At 63.1% G+C, this 24,795-nt stretch overlaps 3 protein-coding genes across 3 annotated transcripts in view; 2 read left to right on the plus strand and 1 right to left on the minus strand.

Annotated features, from left to right (window-relative positions):
- The first annotated feature begins 1,372 nt into the window (after positions 1-1,372).
- On the plus strand, positions 1,373-8,540 carry PHF13 (PHD finger protein 13). Its single transcript, XM_090268516.1, has 4 exons — positions 1,373-1,758; positions 3,840-3,941; positions 5,340-5,874; positions 6,324-8,540. The coding sequence occupies exons 1-4, from the start codon at positions 1,720-1,722 to the stop codon at positions 6,548-6,550; spliced, it is 903 nt and encodes a 300-aa protein (XP_090124642.1). The 5' UTR covers positions 1,373-1,719; the 3' UTR covers positions 6,551-8,540.
- A 965-nt stretch (positions 8,541-9,505) lies between these two features.
- On the plus strand, positions 9,506-16,287 carry THAP3 (THAP domain containing 3). Its single transcript, XM_090268515.1, has 5 exons — positions 9,506-9,662; positions 12,519-12,711; positions 14,932-14,994; positions 15,164-15,268; positions 15,523-16,287. Exons 1-5 carry the CDS (start codon positions 9,589-9,591, stop codon positions 15,781-15,783), a joined length of 696 nt encoding a protein of 231 aa, XP_090124641.1. The 5' UTR covers positions 9,506-9,588; the 3' UTR covers positions 15,784-16,287.
- Positions 16,288-17,818: 1,531 nt separating this feature from the next.
- DNAJC11 (DnaJ heat shock protein family (Hsp40) member C11) overlaps positions 17,819-24,795 on the minus strand; it is a 46,949-nt gene continuing 39,972 nt past the window's right edge. Inside the window, exons 8-16 of the mRNA XM_090268518.1 lie at positions 24,534-24,723; positions 23,917-24,002; positions 23,419-23,535; positions 21,053-21,208; positions 19,873-19,942; positions 19,261-19,318; positions 19,022-19,164; positions 18,268-18,397; positions 17,819-17,881 (exon numbers count right to left, since the gene is read on the minus strand). Coding sequence (XP_090124644.1) covers positions 17,856-17,881; positions 18,268-18,397; positions 19,022-19,164; positions 19,261-19,318; positions 19,873-19,942; positions 21,053-21,208; positions 23,419-23,535; positions 23,917-24,002; positions 24,534-24,723 — 976 coding nt within the window. The 3' untranslated portion in view covers positions 17,819-17,855. The remainder of the gene's footprint in view (positions 17,882-18,267; positions 18,398-19,021; positions 19,165-19,260; positions 19,319-19,872; positions 19,943-21,052; positions 21,209-23,418; positions 23,536-23,916; positions 24,003-24,533; positions 24,724-24,795) is intronic.

Below are 24,795 nucleotides of genomic sequence, written 5' to 3' on the forward strand. Positions count from 1 at the left end.
GTTATCACATCTGGGGAGTCCTCCAGTCAGCGAAGATATTGCTGAAATCACATTAAAAAAATGACAATAATAAACTATCGTTTATTGAGGCCAGTATTACGCTACAATTCTTATAGCTTAGGAAACTGAGGCTCAGAAAAGTGTTTCTAAGATAAACCCAGTCTCTTAACCACTACATGTTTTCCATCAGAAATTCTCTTAACCACCTAAAGGGCAAGAGCCAACCGACGCCGCCGGCGCTGCCGGGGAAGCAGCCGCATCTGCGAGGGGTCTTCCGGCCGCCGCTCTGACTTCGTGCATCCCAGAGTCTGTCTGTTTTCTGATCTGAATTTAAAAATGGTACCTTACTCCTCCTGAACAGTTGTCTTTGAAGGTACAGAACATGCTCCTGAGCCATTTGCATTGTGCATACAGCTTTTTCTTTCGAGAATGTTACAGAATGTCAGGCCTCCTGGTAATTCGATCAGAGCAGTTAATTTTCAACTCGGTGTTCAGAGCCAGTGAGCCTTCAACGTAAAGTTGTAAAATACGCGGCGGCTCGACGCGGCAAACGCCTCCATTAAACATGAACGCACGAAGGGGACGGCACCTCCGAACACCGCGGTCACGTTTCGGCCTCCCCGGTTTACTCCCGGGAGGACGACACTCAGGAAATAACTCGGAGTGAGAAAGCAGGGGCGTCCCGAGGCGAGGCGAGGAGGGAAAGGAGAGCGAATTTCGGCCAACAGCTTCCGAACCCTCGATCATGCCGAGAGAGGCGTCCAGATGCGGTAACGCGACACCTCGACGTGGACCCCACGGATACCGGGGGTCTCGGCCCCGCGGTCCCGGGCTCTCAGGGCAAGGAGGAGCCGGCCTGAAGACCCGAAGCCGCGCGGGCAAGTTCGCCTCCCCCGCCGGAAGCCGAGCCCAGGGGTGGCCCCGACGTCAGCGCCACCGCCCCCACTCTCGCCCGGGCTGCGGGGACCCCGGCCCCACAAAGGAGAACGAACCCCCAAGGATAAAGGCGGTCGGCCGCCTCCGCGCCCCGCCCCCACCCGCCGGAGGGACCCTGGCTCACCCCGCCCCCGCGGAGACGGAGGCGCTACCGCCGTGCCGCCCCTCCCCCACTGCCTAGCGGGCGCAAGCCCCCGCACAGCCCCCGCTCCAGCGGTGTCAGCACCGGAGACCCCGCCTCCGCAGGCGCCGCAGAGCTCCATGGGGGTTGCAGTCCTCGAGGCGGCCTTTGTGCGCCTCCGCGGCGAGCCGGGACAACAACTCCCACAATGCTCAGCGCCAGCCCGCGCGTCACGCCCCCTCGGTATCGGCTTCCTGTCCCCCTCAGACTACATTTCCCGACAGGCCTCGAGGATCTCCCGCCCTCCCTCCTGAGACACGAGCCGAACTGGGCGTCAGGTCGGGGAGCCGGTCGGGTTCCCGCTCGCTGCCGCCGCTGCCGCCGCTGCCGCCGCCGGCCGCAGTGACTCTCCCGCCTCTCCCGCCGCTCCGGCCGCGGGAGCTGCATCGCTAACTCTACTCGGCCGTGGAGTCGTTGGTCCGGGAGCACAGAGTTCGGGACGCGACACGCCGAGCCCCCCATCACCTCTGGTCGGGGCGACCCCTCCCCGTTCCGCGCTGGTCCTCCGCGGCCGCCGGAGCCCCCAGCCCCGAGCGGCCCCACGGCCCGGCGCCCGCATTCCGGCCCCTGCACTCCCGCAGCCGCCGCCCCCCACCAGGAACATGGACTCCGACTCCTGCGCCGCCGCCTTCCACCCTGAGGTGAGCGAGAGCCGCTCTCGGATCGGCCCCGACCACCCCCACCGCGGTCCTTCGCTGCCCGGAGCCGGACCCCCGCGTCCAGAGCGCCGCCCTCCCCTCCCCCAGCGTTCCGTCGTCCCCTCGCCCAGGTGCCCAACCCCGCCCCCCACTGGGGCCCGGGCCCTGCCTCGGCGCCTCTTCCCTGGGCGTAAGCGCCCACCCCCACCGCCCCGGGCCTCGGTGGCCTCGGTGGCCGCGGGACCTGTCTGCGCTCCCGGCCCCGCCCCGCCTGCCTCGCTCACCCCTTCCCTGCCCCCCGGGGACTCGGTCCGAGCGCCGCCGCCCCGCGCTCGTGCTTCTCGGAGGGCCCTCCCCGCCCCCCTCCCGGAGGGGCTCGCGACCCCCCCCCTAAACAGGGACTCGGCTCTGCGCGCCCCCGCCTGCTCCCCTAATCCCCCGGGCCCAGTGGCCCGCGCCCCGCCCCCTGACTCCCGCGCGGCTCCCTCTCCCACGGCTCGGGGGACCCTCGTCTTTTCTGGGTTCCCTCCCCAGCGGGGGCTCGAGCCGAGGCCCCCCCCCGCCCCCTCCCCCGGCTCCGAGCGCTCACATCCCCCTCCAGGGCCCCCGCCCCCCGCCCGCGGGCTCTGCTCGCCCCGCCTCCCACTCCTCCTTCCGGGGATCGGCCATCGGTTCTCCCGGTTGGCGCCCCTGACGCGGTCCCCTCTCCCTTCCCGAGGCCCGCGGGGGCCGGGGTGCGGGTCCGGCCGCGGGAGGCGGCGCCGGGTGTCCCCCGCCGCGCCCGTGTCTCAGGGGTGCGTGGGCCTGCCGACCCCGCGCCCCGACCCGCCGGCGTCTCGCGCCCCCTCCCCAGCGGGCTGGGCCCCGCACTTTCCGGGGCCGAGTGTCGGCGGGGGGCGACTTCCGCGGGAGGGTGGGAGGGGGCCGCACCGCCATCTGCTTTTCCTGAAGGCGGCGGGCGGGGCGGGCGGCGTGGGGGCGGCGCAGGTTCCCCGCCCGCGCCCGAGGGCACCGCCGTCCGCATCTCGGCCCCCGACCCGCCGCTGCTCGTTTCCCTCCGAAAGAAAAGTTCTTCCCGAGAGTTGGAGGCCCGCGGCCTCCCAGCCCGGCCGGGGGGCGGGCGGTCAGCTGTTCCCGGGGCGGCGGGGCACCCCCCCGCGCTCCCTGCGCTGGGCCCCGCGGTGAGCGGCGAGCTCGGGGCCCCGCTAACCGGAGCGCCGCTCGGTCGGGGGCCGGGGGCGGCGGGGAACGTGGTTCCCTGGAACCAAGTTGAAAAAATAAGAAGCGGCGCCCTTGGGAGCAAACCTGCGGGCAGCGCGCTCCTGCGGCGCCGCTTGCTCGGCCCTGCCCTGGGGGCGCCGCGTTCAGGCGCCCGCCCCGGCCCCGCCCCCACCTCAGCAGGGCCCTGGGGTGGGGGTGCGCTCGCTGAAGAAACCACGATGAAGCGCGGCCCTGCTCGGGGGCCAGGACGAGTCTCCCGGAGCTGCGCCTCTTTTCGGGACGAGGTCCGTTGTCGTCGAGGGCGTTTCTGCCTCTAGTATTGCGTCTGCAGCCGGCAAATAGGGCCAGCGGGGTGTTGCTGGTGGCCCCCCGCGTCAGGAACGCTCGGGGGCCTGGCCCTGGGCGGCGCCGCCTCTGCGGGGGCCCCGGGGGAGGGCCGGGCCTGCGGGAGCCGGGAAGGGTAGGGAGCGGTGGGCGTGAAATTGCCGCCGCTTCAGTTACGGCTGCGGCCGCCCTTTATTGTCGAAATGGAAAACCTGTAGCAAAAAAAGTACTCACGGAGCTGACGGGCCTGCGGAGGCGAATAGGTAACGCCAGGAAGTGCCCGCGCGCGCGGAGGAGCCTGTCTCCTAAGCGGCTCCCCAGTGTTCTTGGCATCCCATCGCTGCACCCCGCTTTCGGCCTCCTGAACACAGCACCGTTCCCTGACCCGGGCTCCCCTTATCTGGTCTCTAAGTGCTTGTAAACCTCGCGGCGTGTTTCCGAGTGGCCGTAACGGAAGCTCCCGCCTTGCCGGGGTTTGTTCCTGCGGTTCCACCTGCAGGCTCTCCTCCCAAACACACCCCTTCCTTGTCTGCCGGCAGGACTACTCCCCGGGTTACAAGAGGCGCAGGACCGTGGAGGACTTCAACAAGTTCTGCACCTTCGTCTTGGCCTATGCCGGCTACATCCCTTATCCGAAGGAGGTAATGGCTCTTCTGCCCTCCGGAGCCCTTTCTTGGTGGCAGGGGAACTGGAGGGTCCCCCAGGGTGGCACTCTGGAAGGGCTTGCGTGGGAGGACTTTAGACCGTAGTTGGGCAGAAATCTTTCTTGGAAACTTAGACCAGCCTGGGAAATGGTTTCTCAAACCCTGGGAGAAGAGAAAATGAAGGCTTGTCTAGAAACGGTTTAGTAAACCTAAAAGTTTGCTTGAAAGTAATTATTTGCTGTTTGTCTGCTCTTTTTATAGTTTACATTCAGTATTACTTGTATTGGTGCCGGTGTGCAGGGTAGTGGTTAGACAGCCCTATACTTTATAAAGTGTTACCCCCCCCCAATATTTCCAGCCCCACGTGACACCATACAGAGCTCCCACAGCATTAGTGACTGTGTTCCCTGTGCTGCCCGCTCTTAATGGCCAGGAACTATTGAGTGTTGACTGGCCAGGCACTGTTTTTGGTCCTCACAGTGGTATGTGGTAGGTGATATTATTTGTCCCCATTTTAAAGCTTGGGACATGGGTACAGATAGGGAACTCCTTGCGCCGGGTCACAGGCTAACGAGTGGTGGAGCCTGGGTTCAGCCCGATGGCCGCCTGTCCGGCAGGCAGTCTCCTGGTGGCCACATTACAGGACCTGCAGGTGCAGGGACTGCGGCCGGAATCCCGCATAATGTCAGGACTTTTTCCCTTGCTGAGGAATGGGCAAAGCCGTAGACCAGCCCTGCCACGGTCCTCAGGCTTCAGAGGCTAAAAGGTAGGGCCTGGCAGTTCGGAGGCCAGGTCCTGCGTCGGCGTGGCCTTTGCTCTGCTGGCGGGCGGGTCGTGCCTGCTTTGTGCCCGCAGAGCGGTGCCCCCGTTTGCACATCAAACGCTTGCGTGGTCTGAAGGAGCCAGAGCGGAGCTCACTCACTGCTTCAGGGCAACGATTACCTGCTTTGATTTTTGCAATATTTTGGGATATCTCCAGTCTTTTAAAAAAGTGTTGGGAAATTCTCAAAACTAATTTAAATTCACTTAATTAAAAAGTGCATCCTGTGGGAGGACGGGAGGAGGGAGGGGTTACCGTCGGGAGGTGAGTGGGTTGGAGAGCGCACCTTTGCTCCTTTCCCGGGCCTGACTGAGCATCAGCTGGGTTCTGCGGGTTCAGCCAGGGCACGGGGCCTCCTCTCGGGGGCTCGCGTCCTATCTGGAAGGTCGCACTAAAGCGCAGATGCCACTGTTCCCAGTGAGGGACGCTGGCTGATGAGAGTGGGGAGCCGTGGTTGTGGGAGCGCATGTCTGCGGGCCTGACCAGGCCAGGGAGGCTCTGCACGGGGTCCGCTCTTGTCGCCGGGGACTGGCTGGAATAACCGGGACCTGCCACCTCTGCCTCTGTCCTTTCAGGAACTGCCTTTGAGGAGCAGCCCCAGCCCTGCCAACAGCACCGCAGGCACCATTGACAGCGACGGCTGGGACGCCGGGTTCACTGACATGCCGTCTGCGGTGCCCTTGCCGGTCTCCGACCGCTGCTTCGGCCACCTGCAGCCCGGCCTCCTGCAGCGGGCCAAGCCCAGTAACTTCCTGCTGGACAGGAAGAAGACCGACAAGCTGAAGAAGAAGAAGAAGAGGAAGCGAAGGGACAGCGACGCGCCCGTGAAGGAGGGGTACATGGGCAGCTTGCTGAAGCTGGAAGCCTCTGACCCGTACGTGGAGACCCCCACGAGCCCCACCCCGCAGGATAGCCCCCAGGTCCCCGGCGACCCCTGCTTGGGCTGGGAGTCCGACACTCCTTCCAGCGGCTCTTGTGCTGCCGTGTCGCCTGATCAGGTCAAAGAAATAAAAACTGAAGGCAAACGGACTATCGTCCGGCAGGGGAAGCAGGTGGTGTTCCGTGACGAGGACAGCACCGGCAACGACGAGGACATCATGGTGGACTCGGGTGAGCGGGGCTGGGGGGACGGCCACGTTGTTGGCGGGCGGTCAGAAGCGAGTGGCTGTAAGCGGGAGTCTCAGATTGGCCCCTTCCCCAGAGTGTGCCCTCCGTCTCTAGGGACAAGGTGCAAGGAGGTGGATGCCGACTCGTTCAGGGGAGGGAGTGATTGCAGCTGGGGTTCCCAGACGCACCTTAAGATGTAAAAACGATGTGGCTCCTGAGTACGCGTCGCACGGCAGCCCCCGGACCACACACTCGGGGTCCCCCGTTGCGCACGTCCTGTGTTTTCAGGGAGGGAGTTTGCACCGCGAAGAGAAAGTCGAGATCCGCTTCTGTTGCTGAGGATCAGCTGCCTTGTCCCCCAGCAGAGTGGCTTTGCTGACGGGGAGGGGCTCCCAGTGCAGAGGGGCCCTGAGATGTTTCTCCCTCCCTCTCACGTGCTTCTCTCCCTCCAGACGACGACTCATGGGACCTCGTCACCTGCTTCTGCATGAAGCCGTTCGCCGGCCGCCCGATGATCGAGTGTAACGAGTGCCACACCTGGATCCACCTGTCCTGCGCCAAGATCCGCAAGTCCAACGTGCCGGAGGTGTTCGTCTGCCAGAAGTGCCGGGACTCCAAGTTCGACATCCGCCGCTCCAACCGGTCCCGAATGGGCTCCCGCAAGCTGTTTCTGGACTGACTGATGGCGCGGGAGGAGACTGTGGGGGAAGAACCAGAAGGGACAGCGGGCTTTTCGGCCCCTTTCTTAGTTGAGCACAGAACTCCCAGCTCTGGTGCAGGCAGACCCATGCCATTCAGGTGCCTAAGCAAAGGACAGGCTGTCCAAGGTATCAACTGTACGTAGCCGGTGACTGAATAAAGTCCTCGTGGGCCAGCGCTGCTGCCAGAGCGGTGTCCTCTGCACTGGAGGTGGACCGACACCCCAGTACAGCGGGTTTGGTTCAGCTGAGAATGAGGGTCCATGGTAGTTGTGAATTCTTGCCATCGTTAGCAAGCTCCCGCCGATCGGAACAAGTGCTGTCACTCCCGCTTCCGCTGTGTTGGGGACAGATGTCGCCCCAGCCTGCTAACGAACAGCCATACGTGCAGTTTTTCTCCAGTGTGAGTCTTTTACCATAAATGTCTGTACAGCGGCCGTCCACGCTGCGCCCCTCTCGGCGGTGCCCTCTCCCTGCAGCCTCGGGGCTGCCTGCTGGACTCCGTGTACCTGGGAGGAGCTGCGGTGGGGCAGTGGGTGAGCTAGTGATCCCTAGGTTTCCTGATGTTCATTAAAAGGATAGTGTGTGGCCACGTCTCTGTAGCAGGAGGGTTGATGGGGGGGACCGAGGTGGCCTGTGTTCATAACTCAGTTTCCTGTTTTGCACGATGTAAAAAACCTGTCTTTTGCACGATATAGCCACAAGTATTGGCAGATTTTGCCTGGGCGCCCTTGCCCTCCAGTGGGCCTGTGGGGGCCTGTGGGGGCCCAGGGGAGGTGTTTTCAAGCAAGGGGTCACTTAGGCTCCGTCCTCATCTCTTCCCCTCACCTTATTCTAGTAGCAGCAGAAAGGTTAGGCAGTCACTGGGAATGCCTCTGCCTAGTGGGTAAAGAAAAGTGGGAGGAAGGCCTCTCCCATGGGTGCTTCTTCGTGTGCCCTAATACAGGTTGGCCGGCTGGTTCCACGGGCCAAGGTTAGGACTTGAAGCCTTTTTGGTTTGAGTTTGAGTGGGTGATATGGTAATATTGGCCTCCAGGTATATATACCATTGAACCGGGCAGAGTTCCTCAGATCTGGACTGGAGAGACTGAGGGTCCAGCTCTGGAGAAGCCTGGGAGTTGGTCCCCAAAGGCCTGCAGGGCCTGCTCCAGTCAGTGGACCCTGGGACACTGGTGGTTCTGGGGCTCCGAGGGGGAGGAGGACTTCAGCTTTGTCCCAAATTGACATAGTGTTTTAGCAGTTCAAATACGTGTTCTCATTTTTTTTATTTTATTTTTGTATATTGATGGGTGTGTGTTCATAACTGTTTCTTGTAAAAGCATGAAAAGGGAAGAGTGCCCGAGTTGGTCGTGTTTGTTTACAGCGGGATGGAGCCCAGTCTCCCCGCCGGGGCTCCTTGGGGCGCCCTGTGTGGGGCCGGCAGGCGGACTCCTCCACCTTCTCTCACTGAAGCACCAAGGGTTTGAACTCGAATTGGCTAATCAGGGCCAGTATTTTGTCCTGGCATCATTCCTGCTTGACCAGCCAACTGCCTTTCTGTTTTGTTTTTAATTCTGTTGCTTTTATTAACACAAAAATAGACATAGTTTCTGAAACCCAGTTTATTGCAAAGATCCCCAAGGGAGAAGTTGTGCTGTAGAAAGAAATAGGAAGAAGCTGGATCAGAATCCAACCTGTCCCCAGACAGCTGGCTCTGGCTGACTAGGGCGACTGTGCAGGGGACGCTGGGAGAGGAATTTGCCAAAGATCTACCCCGGGACATTGCCTGTCCAGTGTCTTCGCCATGAGAATAGCCAAAGTTCCAAAGTGTTTTTCTTTTCTTTTTTTTAAACTCCACTAAGTTTTAGAAGCGCATTTCAGAGTGTGTGTGATTTTATAGTGGGACAGCCAGTGCTGGCGATGGCCATTTGCTCTGAGAAGGCTCAGTGCCTGGTGACTCCTGGGAGGCTCTCAGTACTCATCTCAACTTGTTTCTGTGTTTCCTCTTCGTTCCTTTAACAGGTACATCCCTATGGGTGGTGTCTGAGCAGTCAAGACACCTTGGTTTTGTGTTGATTGAGCTGGCAGCTGCAATCAGCTTTATGCAAATTAGGCATGGCCCATCTAGGGGCTCCTGGTTGGTGGCTGATGAAGTGAGGGGAGGGAAAGATGTCACCCCAAAAGCAAGCCCCTCCCATTGGCTTTGGCCAGGCCAGACACTTAACATCCATTATGTGGTTCTGTGTAATTATAAAGTTTATGTGTACAAAAAGCGAAGCTGTTTCTGTGAAACTGTATATTTTGTAAATAAAGATATTGCTACTTTGAGGTTCATGTCTAGCTCCAGGTGTTTGTGTTCTGTGCCCAAGGACAATTGTGTCTCTCATCCCGTCCCCCAAGCCATGATTACAAGAGAAGACTCGGGTCAGGTTTGGTTTTATCCACTTTTCTAGTAAGTTCTCCAGAAAGAAACCACAGTGCGGAGAGACACGAACAGCTTTCACAATTTCTTCATCAGATTGAGCTTAAGCCCCGCTGCGTGGTTAACCTGCTTTGGAAAAGCTGCAGCCTCAGACTGCAGGCAGGACGGGTCTCCTGGACGTGCATCTCCAGCGCCTTCACACCTGGGGTCCGCAGAGCCAGAGCCTGTTGTCGGCTGTATCTGTCGAACCCTAATCTGGCGCTAACTAGTTGCCTCTGCCAAAATCTCGACCACCTCCTAAAATTTTGAAAATACTGGCCAAGTTGGGCATGGAGCCTTTCTTTGGTTTTCAGTTGCCCAACGCTGTTTGGGGGACGCCAAAACAAGGTGAGGGCGCCTGGCTTCAGCGTACTGGGGTGAAACCCCGGAGTCTGTACGACTCGGGGCGACGCGGGTCGCGGGCACAGCGCAGGGACCTGACCGGGGAGCTTACAGCCAGCAGCCCCGCCCCTCCGGCCAGGCCCCGCCCACCAGCCCGGCGCCGCTCGGCTTCGTTGCGCCCGCGGGCCCCCCGCCGCCGCCATCTTTGTTAGGGGCAGCCGGGCCTGGGGTCTGGGGATGCCGAAGTCATGCGCGGCCCGGCAGTGCTGCAACCGTTACAGCAACCGCAGGAAGCAGCTCACCTTCCATCGGTGAGGGCCGGGGGCGCCGGGGGTGCGGGGTCCTGCCGCCAGGCCCGCCTCGCCCGACCCAACCGGTCGCGGTCCCCGCTGAGCCCGAGGCCTGGCGCGGCGGGTGGACGGGGACATCAGGGTCTCTGCCCCGCCGCCGCGGAGGCCGGAGGGCGTGCTGCCCCGGGACCGCCGGGGTTGCGGGCCCAGGACCCCGCGCTGTCTCGGCTGGCCTGAGCGCACGGGAACGCGGTCGGAGAGCTGGCCGCACAGCCCTGCGCCAGCCTGTCGCGGAAGGCCGGGGGCGGGCCTGATGCGAGCCCCGGGCTTGGCAGGCGGTCCCCTCGCGGCCCCTGGCGCCCTCGGCAGCCATTTGGGGGTCGCCCTCCCCCCTGCCTCGGGGGCCTGCTGTCGTTCGCAGCCGCTGCCCGGAACGTCGTAGGCGTTCGCTGTGGCCGCGCGCCTTTGCTGAATGAATGGGGCGGGCGCCGCCCGCTGTGCGCGCCGGGCACGGAGCGAGCCCTGTGCGGGCCTCGTGTCCGGAGGGGGGAGAGCGTCCGCGCCGTCGGGGGCTGCGGGGGTCGGGGCGCCGGCCTGGCGGCCGAGGCGGGGCCTGGCCCGTGAACAGGTAGGGCCCTGCCTGGAGGGCTGCCCTCAGGCGCCCGCTTCTGCTCCAAGGGCCGCTGCGCTCATTGTCCGCACTTCTGTCCCCACGTTCTCTCTTTCGAACTAAGTGCTGTTCCTGACCTAGAACAGCTACAGGAAGGCGCACAGCTCCCACGCACACCCAGCGGAGTGACACCAGGGTGACTGCGGGGACCCAGCCCATCAGCAGCCCCGAGGAGACCCCCAGCTGCACCCCGTTCCTCGCTCACCTTCCCTCTTCCCCCGCGTGACCCACATCCTGCCTTTTGTCAGGGATTGTGTCCAACTTCAGAGGAATGGGCGCACACAGTGTACTTTTCCCCTGTTTTGTTTTGTGTTTTCCTGCACTATGTTTGTATCCTCCAAAGAAACGTCCGGCCTGGAGAGGATTTTATGGGTTTCCAAGTCTCTTCTAAATTGGGAGATAAGGAGGGAATGCAGAGATTACGCGGGGGTGGGAGAAAGCAAGGCGGGGTCAGGGCGGAGGGTACTTAACAAACACAGATGCATGAAGATCCTGGACAGGCCAAGATAAAGCTTTGAGTAAAGAGCTCCAGGCCTGGGGTGTGACTGCCCAGCAGGACCTGCCCTTGGGGACTGGTGATTGTTAGGAATTTCCGATCACCTTGGGAGACTGCTTGCCACAGGGGCCCCTCGTCCGCGTCCACAATTGGATGCCATTTCTGTTTCATTCGGCAGAAGTCTGTTCCCTTTCATTACTGCACAGTACTCCATCGAACCCATAAACCAGAACTGATCTGTTGTTGATTTGAAGGGCCTTTGGGTGCTTCCGAGTTTTGGCCGCAAGTAGCGCGTGGCTCAGCCTTTTGGCTGGCACGAGTCTTTGGGTGCACGCATCTCTGTGTTTCAGTCAGGTGGACACCTGGGGGTGCCGCTGCCTCGGTCCGTTCTCAGACTCATGGGAATAGCGCTGTCCAGTTCCCAGTGGCCCTTATGATGCCAAATGCAGGCGCTCATTGTCCTTAGAGTTGATGTCTCTGCAGCATTTGACCCCTGTGACACTCACTTGGCTTCTAGGACACCTCTCATCCTCTTCCTCTGTCACGGTGTCCCTTCTCAGTCTCCTTGGCCGGATCGTCCTCGTTTCCAACACGGGATGTCAGAGCATGTGGGACGGGGGCCATGGCCATGCCGTCCCTGCCTTCACTAGCTCCCCAGGCCACCGACTGCACCCAGGACTTTGCCACCCTTGATGCAGGGACAGCCCCTCAACACTGCCCTCTCCAGACACGCGTGTGCCCCTGCCGTCCACGTCAGTACGTGGACATCTACAGGCGCCTCACACTGGACATCTACCACGTAAAACCAGGGTTCTCAGGTCCCAGACCTGCTCCTCCGCTGCCTCCTTCCATCTTAATCCGTGGCGCTGCCTCCTCCTGTTTCATGGCCCACAGACGCCCCACTCTGCCTGAGCCCCGTGTCCTCGTCCACAGCTGTGAGTCTGCCGTGAGCCCTGTGTCCTGCGGCGGCCAGTCCTCTTGCTCTGTCTCAGCCCAACCTGTCTCAGTCACCCCTTGAACATGCCAGGCACTCACCTGTCACTAAACCTCCCCGTTTTTTAACCTTAGCTGTTGGATTTTTTTTAAAAAAATTTATTGATTTTTTGAGAGAGAAAAGGGAGAGGGCAGGAGGGAGAGAGAGGGAGATTCGTTGTTCACCCCTTCCATGCATTCTCTGGTTGATTCCTGTACGTGCCCTGACCGGGGATCAAACCTGCAGCCTTGGTGTATCAGGACGACGCGCTAAGCGACGGAGCTCCCGGCCAGGGCTGCTCTTCCTCCTGATACCTGCAGGCCCACGCCCACTCAGTGCTACCTCTCAGGTGGCCTTTCCTGATCACATCCTACTCTTCCTTCCTACGTAGTGTACTTCTGTCTGCCCTGTCCGTCTGCCTGTTCTAGAATGTGGGGATGTCTTACTCCCACACCGCCAGCACCCTGAGCAGGTCCCGCATTTAGTGGGCTCCCGACGGGACCAGTGAAGGCTTACCTGGCACATGTAGCTTCAGGAACAGCTCTTGGGCCCCGTTTATAGTCTCAAGTTTCCTACTTAGGATGCCGTACCTTCCAGAAGTTGGATGTGATTACCAGAGAGACGTTCCTGGATTTTCCAAGTTGTCCAGGATACCGTGGGGTGGTGAGAAATGGCCGCGAGCTCCGAAGTGCTGAGTTCAGCCTCACTCGTTCCCGCGCGCGCCTTCCTGCCCCTCAGGTTCCCGTTCAGCCGGCCGGAGCTCCTGAAGGAATGGGTGCTGAACATCGGCCGGGGCAACTTCGAGCCCAAGCAGCACACGGTCATCTGCTCTGAGCACTTCCGGCCCGAGTGCTTCAGCGCCTTTGGAAACCGCAAGAACCTGAAGCACAACGCTGTGCCCACGGTGTTCGCCTTCCAGGACGCCGCGCAGGTGAGCGCGCTTCCGTCTTCTCCGCAGACCTGCCTGTGCGCAGGGACCGCCCAGCAGGTGGGGGTGGCGGTGGCGCGGGCGGGGACTGCAGAGGAGGACGGCGAGACCGCCTGGAGGGCAGCTCTGTCCAGCCTGGGGTTGGAGCTCAGCCGACTGCGCTGGCCATGACCTTCGTTTTAGGGGTTCCCCAACTTAGAGCTGATTTAAAACGACGTCACACTTCAAAACTGGGTGCCGTTGAAGCAGCGAGCGACTGGCGAGTGTGGCAGGAGCCTGGTCCTTGGTGCGGCTCACTTTCGCCGGTTCTCACGTGGGCTCGAGGCCGCGCAGCGAAGGCTGTCCCAGTGGAAGGCGGCCACCGGGCTGCGTTCAGACCGCGTCCCTGTCCAGGCAGTCAGTCAGGGCGTGGACACCGGTGATCCAGAAGCCAGAGGCTGGGCCGCTGCCGTTCGGCAGGCCTGTTAAGGTGCTGCTGTGTGCCGCTCGCTCTGGCTGAGGGGTCCAGGGCGCAGAAGGATGAGGCCTGCGGCGCGCCGGAGGGAGGGCGGGGCCCGCGCGGACCGGCCTGCAGGTGCCAGGGCTTTGGGGACAGTCGGGAGCGGCATGGGCTCAGGCTGCAGGGAGGGTTGCAGGTGGCGCCAGGCTTGGAGCCGCTGGTTTTCCGGGGAGGGACATGGCTTGGGGAGACTCCCTCTGGCTGGCAGCTGGCTCAGAGGCCCCTGCAGGGTCTCAGCTGAGTGCAGTTATGGCGGCCTAGCTAAAGGTGGGCCAGTGATGAGGGGACCCAGTGCAAGGACTTTTCGGAGCTGGTGGCCTGAGAGGGAGGCCAGGGAGAGCGCTTGCCGAGCCCCTGGGGACTGGGGTTCCCTGTTTCCCGGGTGTGGGGCCCCGTGCACGCTGAAGTCCATGTCCCCATGGAGCGGGCCTGGAGTGGGCGTGCCTGGCGGGGCGCAGGCGCAGGGCTGGCTCAGGAGGGCGCGCACGGCCCGCCGGACGCTGGAGCCCCGAGGGGGATTACGTTGAGTTTCGTAAGTCCTGCAGGTGGACAGAGCCCCACGGTGTGGGCCCCGCAGCGGGCAACAGCTGGAGCCTGGAAGGCAGAGAAGTGGGGGGACAGACACAGGCAGGCGGCCACCTGTTGCGAGTTTTGACTGTATTGGGAAGGAGAGAAGATGGAGCCGCTGGGGTCAGGAGCTGCAGGCTTGGGCAGAACAGGCGCCCGCTGTGAGCAGACCCGCGCGGCTCCTCCCGTCCTCTCCTCCCCCTGAGGACCCCCCTGGAGGTCCACGCGTGGGTGGCAGCCCCCTCTTCTCCAAGTCCACGTGCATGGTTCTGTGGGAGGGCGCCTCCCTCCCTCTCCTGCCCCCTGGGCTTCCTGGCACCTGCCCGGACCTGGTACTTCGTGTCCTGTTCTCGGTCTGCTCTTCGGCCGTGCGCGGGAGGCCAGGGGCTCGTCCCCCTGCCTTAGTCACAGCGCCCGGGACGTTGCCTGGCAGAGTGTTTGTTGGGTTGCTTTTGGTAACACGAAGGCCTCTTATTTTGATTTTATGTGTCCTGAAAGTTTCACGGTGGGGAGAACACCAGCGTGAGGCCGCTCTCAGACTTAAGCGTACAGCGCGGTGCCGGGAAGTGCAGGCGCCATGGACGGCAGGGCTCTCGCGGGCACCGTCCGCTTACCTGGGACTTCGTGCCTGCTGTCACGACTTCACGCCAGAGCCCCTCAGTGCGTGTCTGCTGATAGAGCAGTTTGGTCACCGATGCATTTGTGATAGTGTTTGTCCCTGGGGGGGAGGGGCATTTGTCCTCTGCTCCTTAGTGCCGGGGGGCGGGCTCCGGCCCCTGTGGCCCCCACTCAGCCTGTGGACGCCTGGGGACCGCAGGCTCTGAGTCAGGTATCTTCTACCACATGGCTGCGGCTGTTTGGGCAAAATCTGAGGTGCTACTCTGCGTCTAGGAGAATGCCGGGCCCCGGGTGACACTCACAGATTACATCCTTTGGCCCGAGATTTGGTAACATCTTTGGAAAAGGGACACCAGTGGGTGGAGTTTGAGCTGGCTTGGGTTTCAAGGCCCAGTTTAATTGGATAAACGTGGGGCCGAGACTGGGGAGGACCATGAGGCTCGGCGCCTGGCGTGAGGTCCTCGGGGTGCAGGTGTCTTACATCCTAACGGGGCCACAACGGGGGCCGTCCATTCACGGCAGCTCCGTGTTTCTTGCAGCTGGTGAGGGAGGACACAGATCCTGCCCGCAAGGGTGGGAATACGGACTCTGAGAAAGAAAAGGTGAGTCTGCGCTGGGGGTCGGTCTGCCCTGGGGTTGGTCTGCGCTGGGGTCAGTTTGCCCTGGGGGCTGTTCTGCCCTGGGGGTCGTTCTGCCCTGGGGGTCGGTCTGCGCTGGGGTCAGTTTGCACTGGGGGCTGGTCTGCGCTGCAGCCATTCCCTGCATTTTCAGGTCCTCCCTGAGGTGGGCGCCAGGGAGTATGGCCCCGGGAGCAGGACAGACACTGCCCTGGAAGCCCTGCAGCCGCCCCTCAGCGCTGCAGCCCCTGTAGGACAGGTGAGCCCAGTCACCAAGGTGGCATGTGGCAGGTTGCTCTTAGGAGGAGGGGTTTGCTTCAGACAAAACAAGGCAAACCGGTGCCCAGGCCACAGCTACCGCAGGGCGGGGCCTCAGGAGCGGTGCGAGCCGGTGTGGGCAGACGTGGACTTCAGGGGGCTGCCGGAGGGGACCCCGGGCCCTTCCACCTGTCCTCCCTGCCAGGAGCAGCTCTGGCCTCTGGGCACTGGTTACCTTCCATTCGCCTTCCTCAGGTCCTGCCACCAAGACCAGAAGCGGCCGAGGCCCGCAGCCCGCAGGCCGGCCCCGCACAGCCGTCCGATCACAGCTACGCCCTTTTGGACTTGGATGCCTTGAAAAAAAAACTCTTTGCGACGTTGAAGGAGAACGAGAAGCTGCGCAAGCGCTTGAAGGCCCAGAGGCTGCTGATGCGGCGGATGTGCAGCCGCCTGCGGGCCCTGCGAGCCGGGCGTGCGGGCCCCCGCGCCGCGCCGAAGCCGGAGCCGCAGAGCTGAGCCTGGCGGCTGGGCTTTCTCCTCCGAGGCCCCAGGGGTGGGGCCGTGGTTTGGGGGCTCTGGCTGGGAGCCCGTCCTGTTGCCCACCCCGAGTGGCAGGGAGGCACGCTGGGCCAGGGCCCTGGCGGGAAGCGCAGGCGACTTTGGGGGCAGCTCGGTGGCCACAGGCTGCGAGGGGCTGTGCCGTGAACGTGAAGCTTGGTCGTCTAGGCGGCAGCAGCCCCAGCGGGCCGCTCGGCACCAGCCAGCGTCCTGGGACCGCAGCCCGCTGAACCAGAGCTGCCGGCGCTCCCCCAGTGGGGCAGCCGGGCCCCGGGAGGGACTTGGTGGCTGGGTCACTCCCAGCCACAGCGGAGGGGGTGCCAGCTGACTCTTGGGCAGCAGCAGGGGCCCCTCCACCACCTGGACAGCCGGCGCTGTGGCCAAGACTGGCTTGTGTTCCTGGAGGGCCCCTTCCGGGCCTGGTTGATGGAACTACGTAATAAAACATCTTCCTACACTGCAGCTCTCCCTCCTTTATTTAGAAGCAAGCACTCATCTGAGGGGGTGACCACCCATGACTGCAAAGAAAAGTGACTAGTTAAAACAAAAAAAGAACCGAGCCTAAGAGGTGGCCGACTCTGGCCTTTCTCAGGCACCTGTCTGACGCAGAAAACAAGAGCAGCTTCCGGCGAAGCCTCGAGGCGTGTAAACGGTGAGGGTCAGGGGGGGGACGAGGCCTTGGGGGGGGGGGCATGTGCCTTATTTTGCTGGTCCTGAGAATGTACAGACGCACCGAAACACTGCCCCCGCTTTCAGGAAAGCTTTATTGTGGTAAGAGGGCCTCCTGTACAATCCATTTCAGGCAAGATAAAGAGAGCGCCGCGGGGGCAGCGGGGCCGCTCTGAAGGCGGGCTCACGAAGCGTGGGGCTCACTGCGCGCCCGCGCTCCGAGCAGCAGCTCAGAGGACCCGTTACAACGGAGATAAATAGGACGGGGTCGGACAACCCGAACTGGCTTCAAAACCTGGAGGAAGGGGCTCTCAGCGATTCCACTGGCCCCAGCGTCAGGGTGAAGCCCGCTGGGTCTCTGCTCATCACAGGCGACACACCTGGCTCCCAAGGTATTCTGCACCCAGGAGGCCAGCGAAGGGAGGTGTGGTCCCCTGTGCGGAGGGAGCTGGGCCAGGCCAGGTGAGGGCAGCGGCAGTGCCACCTGCTGGCCGCGAGCGAGCACAGCACCGGGCCCGGCGCCACTAGCACAGGGCGCTGGGCGGTCTGAGGCCCGCGCTCCGCAGCCCCATCTATGCTTCCCCTTCTCGTCCTGACCCTCTTCACGCCGGCACTGCGCCGTGGCGTGCGGCACAGGCGGGTCAGGGTGAGCCGCGTGGGATGTGGTGGGATGTGGTGAGAGGGTCGCCCGCCTTTACCCACCAGGAGGGGGGTCCTGGGAGGAAGTGGCTGGGACAGGGTGGCTCTGGGAACCAGTTACACTCCTCTGTCCCAAGCCAGGTGCCAGTGGAATGATTCGAGAAGTTCTGGGAGGAAAGAAGGACCAATTTCCAAAATCATTTGTTCTCAGATAAAAAGCAGATTTATAACCCCCCACTCCTCCATATTTCCTCAGAAAAGGTGGTTTTCGTGATGTTAACCACACACGTTCCCTTGGCCGGAGACCTCTGTTCTCTCCTCCTTCCCACGTTCAGTGTAGGCTTCAGGAAAAGCAGTTCACGGTCCCATGCGTGAGGGTAGGGCATTCCACGGCGGCCTCCAGACAGGCCAGCAACTGCTGGGGGGCTGCGGGCAGCATGTGCTGAAGACCCCGGGGAGGGACCCCGAGGCGCCCGGGACATGACCCTTGGGAGCACAGCACCGGCTGTGCCGTGGCCCTGGTCCTGGTGCGGCGGCCTCAGTCTGACCCACAGTGCCCGGGGAAGCGGGCCGCGCCTTCCCATAATGGATACAGTACCACTTTCTATAGGAATAATATAAAATAAACATCTCATGTCTGGGTATTTTCCCTGCTTCCAAATTTGTAGACTCCCAGGAAAAGATGTCTTTGCAGCCTCTTTTAATCTGGCTTCTCAAGCAGCTTATCCGTCCGTATCAATCCTGTGAGCTGTCGGAGGAAAGACAGACTCAGTGTGTCAAAGGGCAACGGTTTGCATGGCCTCTTTCCACGCAGGGGCCCAGCCCCCAGGGGACCAGAGGCTGCCCGGCCAACGGGTGTCTCTGGGGCGTGAAGGGGCAGCTGGGTGGGCTTCGTGCCCTGCACCCGAGCTGCAGTTCCCAGCAGAGCTCACGGTCCGGCCACCAGGGAAAGGCAGCCACTCCCTCAGGGCAGCACGCCATGGGCCCCAGGCAAGTCCCAGACATGACTGCTCCCAAACTGGTATCGGGGAAGGTGGCTGTCGCTCCGCACCGATGTCCCTGGTCCTGGCCAGTGGCCGAGGGCCTCCCCTGGTCCCTGCGCCGGGCAGGAGACGGCAAAGGGCGGCTACTCACACTGCTTTGGTATCCTGAGCGCCTCGCTGTCCTGCGCCATCACCTGGTGCAGGACGCCCCGGAACTGGTAAAGCACCTTCAGGTTCTTCTCTTCTCCCACACAGGGGTCGTAGAAGCCGGGCAGCCCAGCCTGCAACAGACAGGTTCTGATTCGAAAGAGGGCTTGAGACAGTGGTTCACCCAGCCCCGCAGCCCTCTGCCACCAGGGCAGGTGCGGAGCCTGAGACAGGGCCTCGACCTTCCCTCGGAAGACACTTTGCCACTTACGGAGAAAGAAACATGAACTTGAAAAAGTGGCCCATTTAATCCTCGACTTCCCTCTCCACATAGTCCCCCCCCCACAACTACATCCATCTTCACAGAAGCCCCCCCAAGACGGAGACACTGGAAGGCTTCTTGGGGAGCCGGGAGTTCCCAGTCCTGAACAAACAGATCTGCACTTAAATGTGACGCTGACATCCATGCCCCAGGCCCCAGCGCCGGCCTCGGGTGTGCTGGGAGTAAGCGGCAGGTGCACGCGCCATGCAGGCAGGGAGCGTCCCGTCTGCTGCTGTGCCCGGCACGCAGCCGGCGCTCAGCACCGGGTGACGCCCGAAGGGAACCGCTCCCGCGTGGGCGTAACCGCGGCGCTGGGCAGCACCCCGCACGGCGCGTGCCGGCGACGCAGAGGGCTCCGCTGCGATGCCGCGGCCGTCGCAGGGCCCGCTGCCCCCACAGACGCCCCCGCCCGCCCCCAGGGACCGCGGCACCGCACCTTGGAGGCCTCCGTGAGGATGAGCTTCGAGTCCTTCACCAGGCACTGCAGGGGCACTGTCACGTCAATCACCTTCACCTTCTCGCTCTTCCTGCTCTTGTCGTTAACAAACTTCCCGTACCAGGCGTTCACGATGATGAGGCCTGAGGACGGCGCCCGTCAGGGCAGGGCCCCCCGGCCCCCCGGCCCCCCGCAGCCGGGCTGCCCACCCTGTCCCGGGAGAGGCCATGCCTTCTCACCCATCCTGGATTCTTCTGCCTCAACGATCCTTCGGACAGATTCCTGCATCAACCGAACCTGCAGAGGACAAGGCAGGCGGCCGTCAGGGCCCTCGCCGGACTGCCTGCTCGGTGAGAGCCGCGGCCCCGTGCACAGGGGCCCGAGGTGCCCGTCATTTATCTGGCTCTCCGTCGGGTCACGTAAAAACAACTCCCTTAAGGGGACGGAGAAGAGGACACCTGCCAGTTTTTTAGAGAGAGAGAAGGAAAGGGGGAAAGAGAAGGAGAGAAACATCAAGGAGACAGAGAAGCACGGTCAGCTGCCCTTTGTATGCGTCCCTGACTGGGGACTGGCCCCGCGCAGGTCGGCTGCTGAGCCGCAGGGGCAGGGCCCCCCACTTTGTAAGCGCCCCTGCTGTGCCGGGTGAGGCTGGCTGAGCCTCATCCTCGGAGCCGGCACAGACGCCGCCAGCACAGCACGCCAGCGGCCACGGCAAGCCCGTAGGGGCCACCGCAGCTGCGGTGAGGGCGTCCGAGTGGCCCCAGGCTCGCGGTGTGGGGCCCGGCCCGGAGTGAGGGCCGCGGATCGAGGGTGGGGGCCACGCAGGGCAGGGGCGCCCGACGCACACTCACCGCGGCCTCGGCCTCCTGCTTCTTCTGCAGGACGTCGGTGGCCGTGCTCTCCCTCTGCTTCTCCAGCTCCCTTGGCGAGAAAGACAGCCCGGTTAGCGCGGGGGCGCCCCTCGCCGGACCCGCACCGGCACACGGCCTGCGGCCCCGACTGCGTCCCTAGCTCTACAGCCGTTTGCAGGCTGGCGCAGGAGTAACGTCTGGCTTTTGAAAAGAAAGTTTTCGATGTTATAGAACTCTCCCGGAAGGCCACGCGCGGGAGACCTGAGACGTGAACAGCCCTGCCCCTCAGCAGAGCGAGGGACGTGGGTGGCGCATGCCTGTCCTGCTGCGGGATGTGGCGCAGTGTGTCCTTTGTCTCAAGCCTCAAGCCTCCTGGGCACTCAGGACCCTGAACGCTGCGGACTCGAAGGCTGGAGTGGCCCCAGAGAGGAGAACCCCCCCCACACCCCCGACGCAGCGATGGTCAGCCCCTCCCTCTCCCCGCACACATACTCTCAAGTTCTGCGGCGCCCCAGAAATGGTTTTGCCGCTCTGACAGAGAAAACAGGGATAACTCTGATTCGTTCCCACTGGACGGCCACTGCTGGGTGGGCTGCTGTCATTGTTTGGCTTTGCCCGGCAGTCTGCGGGGAAAGCGGGCAGGGTCCCGACCGAAGAGCCGGGCTCCGCACGGTTTAAGGATTCCTGCGGCGCGCCACTCGGGAGTCGTGGCCTAAGCTCGTGGCTGAGGAAGTTCAGTCATTACACAGTAACGACTTGAGACCGCCTCTCAGACGCGACGTCACGCTGGGACGGACGACCTACAAAGGTTACGGAACACACTGCACTGCATTTCTCTGACGCCTAAGACGTGGTTAACGTGTGCGTGCTCCTTATGCGGGGACTCAGCCCGTGCCCCTGAACCGGTGCCAGGAAGAGGTGGCCAGTGGGAGAAATGGACAGACCAACCTTCTGTCTGTTGTGGCCACGGTTTACGGCCTCGGCAGCTCTGCAAACCGGCGGTGGCCCTGCCCGAGCGCAGGAGTGGGCAGCGAAGGCAGGCTTTGCCGCGGTAGCCAGTGTCCGCCGCGGACCGGTCGCGGGCCGAGCCCCGTGCTGACACCACGCGCAGCCGCCATCCTTCCTAACAACCCCGCGCGTGGGTGCGTGCTCAGCAGCGCCGCCTGGAAGCCGGACCCACCTCTCCCTCTGCGCGCTGAGGTAGGGCTTGATGATGAGGCGGTGCATCGCGAAGTAGACGAGCAGCGGCCCCACGGTGGCGTAGAACACGGCGCTCGGCATCAGCTGGTCCGTCAGGTGGATGGGGAAGAAGTAGGTCTGACTGGCCCTGTTTAACCTGGGGACAAACGCGAAACAGATGTCCAGGATGAGGCGGGCTTTCAGGGAGGGGACGGGGGTCCCCGCCCGGGAAGAGCGCCTCTTGGACGCCACGACACCAGTCCGCAGGAAGCCCGGGGCCGCTGGCTCACAGCCCACTCCCCGTGCGGGTCCCTGTTCCGAAGCTCAGCCGCTGGACGTGAGGCATCTGACAGATGACAGGCCCAGCACCCGCTGACCTCCAGGGCAGAGCGACAGACGGAGGCTTAAGCACAGCCCGAGCGGCCTTAGAGCAGGGGCGCGCGGACACTCCCCCAGGTGCGCGGGGGGCGGGGTCCCATCGCCGTCCCCATTTATCTGTTCGCAGCAGGAGCATGAAGGTATCACCCTGAGAATGGCAGGCTCACCAGCTGGCCGGTGCTCAGCTTCCTGGTGGGACCGTGGCCTTCCTTACCTGTGACTGGGTCTGTCTCAGACCTGGGGACGCTGAGACGGAGTCAAGGGCACGCAGAGCGGCCTGCTGTTCCGCCCTCTCACCCCCTCCCGCCCCAGCCCAGCTGGGGCCGCTGACGGGCGCAGCGCCCTGGGGCTCAGCGTCTGCTTCACACACTTCTCCCCCGACACGTCCCGGGACGTGATCGGAACGGAACCCCCGCCCTGGGAGCGAGCCCCCGCCGGCAGTGCAGTGCCCGCGGGCATGGTCGCTGGCCGCGTCTTCCTCGCCCTTGGCCGGCTGCTCAGGCTGGAAGGGCTGGCGGGACTGTCCAGGTCCACAGACACTGCCATGGGCCCAGGCCTGCCAGCCCGTCCCGCTGCAGGCGCTGCCTATGCCACGCCCCTGGGGGCACTGGTCGCTCCCGCAGAGCTCGCAGCTGGTGCTGCCCCTCTGGACGGCAGCCTGGCCCACGCGGGTGGAGATGACCGCACGCACGGCTACGGGTTGGCAGGCACAGGCACCGGGTCCCAGGTACTGTCCCCAATACGGTAACAATACGGTAAGGATGGAGGTGAGGAACACACTTCCAGGCTCCTTGGACCCTACGACCTGCTTTGACTCTCATCTCCAAAACGGAGGTGTGATCTGCTTCCTCCCGCTCTCCCTGGCTCTGGGCACGGCTGCCGGTGCCAGGCTGTGTTCTGGGCTCGCGGAGCACAGGTGGCGGCGGGGGCAACGGAGAATAATAAACAGAGGAACCAGAACAGGGACTGCCTGTGGCAAGGCGAGGGGTGGTCTCGGCGGCTAGGTGACATCTGACAGAGACCTGAGGGGGTCCAAGGGACCGACCGCGTAGTCAGCTGGGGACTGGGGGGCAGCAGAGGCCGAGTGCAGAGCCAGTGTGTCCCCCGGCAGAGCGGAGGCCAGCACAGTGGGGGTGCGGGGCACAGGAGGACGGCGGGGGCCGGGTCGCACAGGGCGCGGAGCGAGGCCGCCGGCTGCCGCCTGCACTGAGGCAGTCCCTGCGAATCGCGCAGAGGTGCTCCACGCTGACTCACTAACAAACAGGCCTCTGCCTCTGCGGAAGGTCGGGACATGGCAGGAATTCAGACCCAGGCGGGGTGGCGGGAGGCTGTGAGCGCTCAGGCTACGTGGTCAGAGCAGGACAGCATGGGAACAGCGTGGTCAAGCCAAACTCCGAGCGCGGCCGGAGTCTCCCCCCAGGTGGGAAGGGCCGGGGCCAGGCGTGTCGGGGAGGGGGGAGGAAGCGGGACCCCAGAGCAGGAGATCGGGCGGGGACGGGCCGACTGGGGCGACACACGTAAGTCATCAGTGCACGCGGGCGTTTAAAGCCATGGGGCTGAGGCTCGGGGAGACCCCTTGGAGGGTGAGCCTGGACAGACAAGGTGGGGTCAGCCAGGGGTGAAGGGCAAGCCGCGCCCGCCTGGGCTGCTGAGGGTGCCGGGCGCTCGTGTGGTGTGCGCGGAGCGCGGGGCCAGTGAGCGGCGTGCGGAGCCGGCACCTGAGTGGCTCCCGGGCCACCAGGGGAGGCACGGGGCAGCAAGAGCCACGAGGAGCCCAGGAGACGGCCGGGGAGCACGCGACACTCCGAATGCAGAGACGCAGACCTCACTCACTGAAGGTGGGGCTCATGGGCGCCCTGAATCTTGTTTAAACACCCCTTTGAGAACATTACAAAGTGGAATGTGCTTCGTCCCCAATGTAGGTGAAACCCAGGTGAGTTACACGGGGACCAGATAACCTGAGGCCACAAATCCTCACGCTCAACTTACTTGACTTTGAGAGAAACGCCCTGGGGGACCCCGATGCTGACTGCTGCCCCGAGAATGCTGTGCCTGGAGATTTTCCTCTCGGCCCCGTACTCCACCACCGTCCCGAAGAAGCCTGCCCTGCGGGAGCAGACGGCAGTGAGCGAGCAGGGCCCTCAGTGCCCGGTGCACGGGCGCAGTCGCTCAGAGCAGAGCTGGTCCCCACCGCCTTCCGTCCTGCCCTCCCCACTGCCCACCGGGAGCAGCTGTGACTGCTTCCCTTGGCCGGTGAAAGGAACAAAGCCAGGACCCCGATGGTCCAGTTCGTCCATTCGACTCCCAGTTCCTCCACCCTTGGGACTGCGCAGTAGTGAATCCCACTGCCCCTCAGTAGCAGGTGCCTGAGAAATGTCACACATTATAGGTGAACACAAAAGGGCATCTCCCACCCACTGGCTCCACCACCAGAGACCCCCTCCAAACCCGTCGGCACACTCCCCGGCGAGCCAGGCCAGGACTTACTTGAGGGACCCTTTCACGCGAGTCTGGTCGTCATCCTGGAACTTGTGCTGGTAGCTGACGAGTGCGAAGGAGTGAGGGATTCCCAGCTGAGAAGACAGGGCAGGAGACCGTGGCTGGAGGCCGGGACCCTGTGACATCGTGGCCTCGGGTGCCGCCCTCGACCAGCCTCTGAGTGCACGCCATGCCGGGCCTGCCAGGCAGGGCCCCCCATCTGGCAGCCGCAAAAAGTGTGAAAATTTATCCGTAGCCAATATTTAAACACTGGGAGATGGCACATAAACACCCAGCCTTCTGCCTTCTTGTTAAAAAAAAAAAAGCCCGTACCACCAAGCTGCGCTCCCACCCGGCAGCAGCTCTGTGTGCCCCTGCCAGTCAGAGGCATCCGAGCACACGACTGCCAGGCTGACCCACCCTGGCTCTGCAGGCTCCTCCCACCGGGAGATGCGAAAAAGGCACGTGGCTTTGGGACGACTGAACACAGCTGCCCAGGGAGCCCGAGGACAACGGTGTTCCCACGCCCGTGAGTGACCAGCACCTGCCCCACCGCGCCCGCGGGTGCTCAGCCTCGCACACGGCGAGCAGGCCGCAGGCCGAGGGAGGGGGCCCGGGGCCCTCACCTGCAGGGCCACAGTGAAGTGGCTGGTCTTGGTGTCCCGGACGATGCTCGTGTTCATGGCCGACTGGATGCCCCAGCGCCACTGCAAGTAGCCCACGGTGTTCTTGTCCAGGTTCCGAGCCAGGACAGTGGTGAGGCCGGGCCGGATTCCGCGGGACGAAAACTGCAGAGCACAGTTGGTCGTCACGAAGCTGGGGGAACAGACAGAAAGGGTCCTGGATGGCGTCAGGCTCCCAGCTGCTCCGGGCCCCGTCCTCTCTGCT

This window comes from Furipterus horrens, unplaced genomic scaffold (assembly GCF_987537825.1).
Source record: "Furipterus horrens unplaced genomic scaffold, mFurHor1.1.pri manual_scaffold_3, whole genome shotgun sequence".
Classification (NCBI taxonomy): domain Eukaryota; kingdom Metazoa; phylum Chordata; class Mammalia; order Chiroptera; family Furipteridae; genus Furipterus; species Furipterus horrens.